Source organism: Palaemon carinicauda, chromosome 24, assembly GCF_036898095.1.
Source record: "Palaemon carinicauda isolate YSFRI2023 chromosome 24, ASM3689809v2, whole genome shotgun sequence".
Classification (NCBI taxonomy): Eukaryota; Metazoa; Arthropoda; class Malacostraca; order Decapoda; family Palaemonidae; genus Palaemon; species Palaemon carinicauda.
This window is the reverse complement of record NC_090748.1, coordinates 99,913,296-99,918,295: the sequence shown is the minus strand read 5'-3', so window position 1 is coordinate 99,918,295 and position 5,000 is coordinate 99,913,296. Positions and strand designations below refer to the sequence as shown.

Here is a 5,000-nt window from a genome sequence, read left to right as displayed (position 1 = left end):
ATCCGTTTCTAGAACGGTAAAAATCCTGGAATAAATATTTCCAGGCATTTACCGATTTTTTAATGCAAATTTTCAAGTGTTGGAAGTAGAATAATTCATGTATAATTTTAAAGATGTTTATGGTCATTATTTGTATATTATTTGAAAATTAATATTCCAACTACATCATCCCTTTATTAGATCCTGCCAATGTTTATTTGCGTCTGCATGGCGTCAGCTACGCCCCAGGGACACCAGCAGACGCCCACGCCCGCATCTCCCTCGCCCTCCCCCTCCTCGTCTCCTTTTGAAGACCAGAATCACATCGACTACAACAGCCTGGGTTCCTACGAAAACGTCGTGACCTCCACCATCGAAATCCTTCCAGTCCTATCCGACCTCTTCGACACGCTGACCCCCGAGGCGGCCGCCATCCGGTCTGGCCGCCCTTTGGACACCCACCGTCTGAAAAAGATCGTCTTGGCCCTAATCCCCGTCACTAGGAAGGTACTGCTGGCCACCGCCAGGGCGGAGGACCGGACGGTACGTCGTGGGGTACTGGGTCGGCTTGAGGCGCTCGAGAAGACCTTACCTTCGGCCTTCGATTTCATCGCCAACGTCAGGGAGACGGACTTCCACGGCGTCGGGGAAGACTACAATTACTTCAATAAGAAGACGCCCTACTGGAATCACGACGGGGAGAAGATCGTGCCGCCCAAAATCGATCTCAATGTCGAGTACAACCCCGAGAGATTCAGCGGGTCGATCGTCTCCATGCCCAATCAGAAACCTTTCTTCGTCAATCATCCGCCTCAGGAGCTTTACAACGCTGGTCGAGCTTGAGACGTTGCATAGAGCTTGAGACGTTGCATAGAGCTTGAGACAATGTATAGAGCTTATGATATTGCATAGAGCTCATGATATTGCATAGGACTTATGACATTGCATAGAGCTTATGATATTGCATAGAGCTTATGACATTGCATAGAGCTTAAGACATTGTATAGAGCTCAAGACATTGCATAGAGCTTATGATATTGCATAAAGCTTAAGACATTGCATACCAACGGCTTATACATTTTCTTACATTTCTAATCATTCATTCTAGTGTGTTCTCCTGAGATAACTCTCATTATGATAGATACCAAAATGCCCATAGCAACCTGAAATCAAAGAATCTCTGCGTCTTACCATTTGTGAATATAACTGACAAATCGTCTCTTTCTGTATGATACTCTTCCAGCCTATTAAAAGTTTTGAATTTCATGAACGTTTCATTTAGAGAATTTTACCTCCATGATCTTCCATTAATCCTCCTTTGGTCGCTGCAACCTTACCATCCTTGTGAGCTAGGGATGGAGGGTTTGGGGGAGTCATATAATTCTAATAATTCGATCTGCTGAATCATCAGCAGCCATTGCCTGGCCCTCCTTAGTCCTAGCTTGGGTGGAGAGTGGCTTTGGCCCTGATCATATGATATATGGTCAGTCTCTAGGGCATTGTCCTGCTTGATAGGGCAATGCCACTGTCCCATGCCTCTGCCATTCATGAGCGGCCTTTAATGAGTTTTGCATTGAAATCAATTATGGTATTCCTAATATGTTGAACGATTTATGATATGATAAAAGTAGAGTTGTTTGAATACATAATGAATGTAGATAAAATTGTGATTTTAATTCATCCTCGAAGCACTGGCTCTTTATTATGAAAGGAGACTATTATTATTATTATTATTATTATTATTATTATTATTATTATTATTATTATTATTATTATTATTATTATTATTCGTTTTCGTATTGAGTTTCTCTGTTGATTTTCCTTATTGCTGCTTGTCCTCAAAGGAGCAAAAACAGTTTGAATAAAATATATTTCTATCGATTCATCAAACATATAAACATATTTGAGTGAAGATGAACTATAAAAAAGCAAAACATCATCCAAATGTCAAGAGGAGTGGTCAGACTACTTCCTTATCATTTCTAGGTGTTAAAACTACAGAAACTTTGGCGCCTAATCAGTAATGCAATATACAGGTATCTGGGTGTTCTGAAGTGGAAGGTTCCGTTTTCTATGACACCTTTTATGGCACCAAATGGGATAAGGAGCCCAATATGAGTCGATTTAGAAAACGGGTTCTGGCGAAATTTACGGTTGTGATGGCCGATGTTGTAACGTCCCTAGCATTTTACCTTAGATTACCTTAAAACTATTCCAACTTCCTTAAATTTGAAGCTAATAAAACCGAAATTACGTTACAAAAATCATTACATTGAAAATTACCTTGAAACCATGTAAATTATCTAAAGCTAAAGTAATTACCTGAAAATTCTAAACCCTGCTGACTGGTGAACGCGAGACTGGGGTTCGAGTCCCGCTCAAACTCGTTAGTTTCTTTGGTTGCAGTAATCTCACCATCCTTGTGAGCTAAGGATTGCGGGTCTGGGGGAGCCTATAGATCTATCTGCTGAGTCATCAGCAGCCACTGCCTGGCCCTCCTTGGTCATAGCTTGGGTTGAGATGAGGCTTGGGTGCTGATCATGTGCATATGTTCATTCAATCATTTATTTCAAATAAATTCTTTCAGATGAGAGAGGGGGAAACTCTATCACAGAGGAAAATATAGGAAGGAGTTCCCCTGGGTAGTGTGCTAAGTGTAACCCTATTTGCACTCGCCATTAATGGGATACCCTCGGTCATTTCCCCCAAGATAGTCTCTTCTAGGGCATTTTCCTACTCGATAGGGCAATGTCACTGTCCCTTGCCTCTGCCATTCATGAGCGGCTTTTAAACCTTAAAAGTTGTTGCTACTTTGATGAACGTAATCAATGCGCCTTTCTAATTTGGCCATCATAAGGTCTGGCCTTGGCAACGTCCTTTATGCTTCGATATTCTTTGTGAGATGGATCTAACCAGTCATGCCGACATATTTTTCATTACAACTATTGTGTGGTATTTTTTCGAAAGTATATAAACTTGTTTTTAATCTATATATAGCTTACAATAATTAGTAAGCAACTGGTGGTTTTAGAAATGAAAAAATAAACGGATAATTATATGGTAATGTTTTCACTGACCTAACCTTATGTATTGCGAGATTAATATTCACTAATCTTTCATCACAAGCAACTATTTTTCTCCCATTTATCAGGCCAGTGAGAACACGCAAAAGCTACATTAATCATTTGCAGCAGGAGAACAGCTTAAGAGTACAAGCTGATCAGTCTCCAACATAAAAAAAGGCCAAACACGAGACAGTAATCTATTTAGATTGGAATATTCCGTTCGTAGAGAACTGTTAACTAGAGTGTTGCAATCCCTGCTCGATTCAATTGCATATATTGCATTAGTGGTGGCCTGGTGGTAGCGTCCTTGCCTGTTGATTACCTGACTGGGGTTCGAGTCCTGCTCAAACTTGTTAATTCCTTTGGTCGCTCCAACCTCACCATCCTTGTGAACTAGGTATGGGGAGTTAGGGGGAGCCTGTAGGTCTATCTGTTGAGTCATCAACAACCATTGCCTGGTCCTCCTTGGTCCTAGCTTGGGCGCTGATCATATGTGTGTATAGTCAGTCTATAGGGAATTTTCCTGCTTGATAGGTCAATGTCATTGTCCATTGCCTCTGCCATTCATGAGTAGCCTTTAAACCTTCAAAGGGGCAATTCTTTTGCTCCCCTTAGAGTCAAAAAACAAATTCTTTCGTTTTCTATTTTTACTAGTTATAGCTTTCTCTTGACCTATGCCAATAGATGAAATAGGTAGAAAGAATAGAATAAGGTCAAAGGTTAATCTAAACGTTAACATTGGCTAATAACTGTGCAGATATAAGAACAATTGTATATTTAACCAAAAAAAAAAAAAAGTTATTTGCCCTGGTTAAACGAGCTGAAATGTGGTTATTGCAAAAGTGAAAGAAAAAATTCCTTTAACAAAATAGAAAAAAAATGAAGACATAATTGTTATGATTTCATCAATCATAAAATGACATACGATTACACGATAGTTTCATTTTTAGTTCAAAAAATGAGATTCATATCAATAAGATAAAATTATGGAGTGAAAATAACTAGGTTACTTAAAGACGCGAATCGAGAGAGAGAGAGAGAGAGAGAGAGAGAGAGAGAGAGAGAGAGAGAGAGAGAGAGAGAGAGAGAGAGAGAGAGAGAGAGAGAATTAAGTTTGCGTAATGCAATATAAACGAAATACCTTACACTGACCCACTTAAAGATACGAAGAGAGAGAGAGAGAGAGAGAGAGAGAGAGAGAGAGAGAGAGAGAGAGAGAGAGAGAGAGAGAGAGAGAGAGAGAGAGGGGTGTTATTAGGTTTACGTAATGCAGTATTAGCGAAACATTATACTCTGACCACCTATATATAAAAAAGACAGTTATTTCCCAATTAAAAAAGACAGTTATTTCCCAATTAAAAAAGACAGTTATTTCCCAATTAAAAAAAAACAGTTATTTCCCAATTAAAAAAAGACAGTTATTTCCCAATTAAAAAAAGGACAAATATTGATGACATGCACGAAATACATTTTAGACCACTTCAAAATTATATTGACTAAACCATCTGTTAATGATCCATGTCAGTAATTTCTTCAATACCCAATCTTGCGCAGCCATGAGAGTATGTATTACAATAATGCCGGAAGGGCAAATGTTCCCGTTACTTATTTTTGGGATGTACTGTAACCGCAACACGCCTCTCACGTCCGTCGGGAAAAGGAGGAAAAAGAGACTGAAATTCTATTTGACCTTCTAAAATGCATTCCAGGTGTCGTTATTCCTGAGGTGAGCCAATCAATTGGCTTCGGAAACTGGTGGTTTGAATGCCTCACGCAGAGAATAAATGGGGAGTTGACGGCTGATGTAAATGCATTAGTTAGCTGTGGATAAAGCAGGCAGACAAACACACACACACAGACACAAATAAACACGGCGCATTCCAGGTGTTGTTATTTCACACACACAAACACACACAAACAAACACACAGAGAAAAGGTAAATACATTTCGCAAGCT

At 39.7% G+C, this 5,000-nt stretch overlaps 1 protein-coding gene across 1 annotated transcript; it reads left to right on the top strand.

The window, feature by feature from the left end:
• The first annotated feature begins 184 nt into the window (after window positions 1-184).
• Window positions 185-846, top strand: LOC137617924 (uncharacterized). Its single transcript, XM_068347866.1, has one exon. The coding sequence runs from the start codon at window positions 190-192 to the stop codon at window positions 820-822; it is 633 nt and encodes a 210-aa protein (XP_068203967.1). The 5' UTR covers window positions 185-189; the 3' UTR covers window positions 823-846.
• Window positions 847-5,000: the final 4,154 nt, after the last annotated feature.

Coding starts and splice junctions, on each gene's coding strand:
- LOC137617924 (XM_068347866.1), top strand. CDS start 190: ATGTTTATTTGCGTCTGCATGGCGTCAGCTACGCCCCAGGGACACCAG.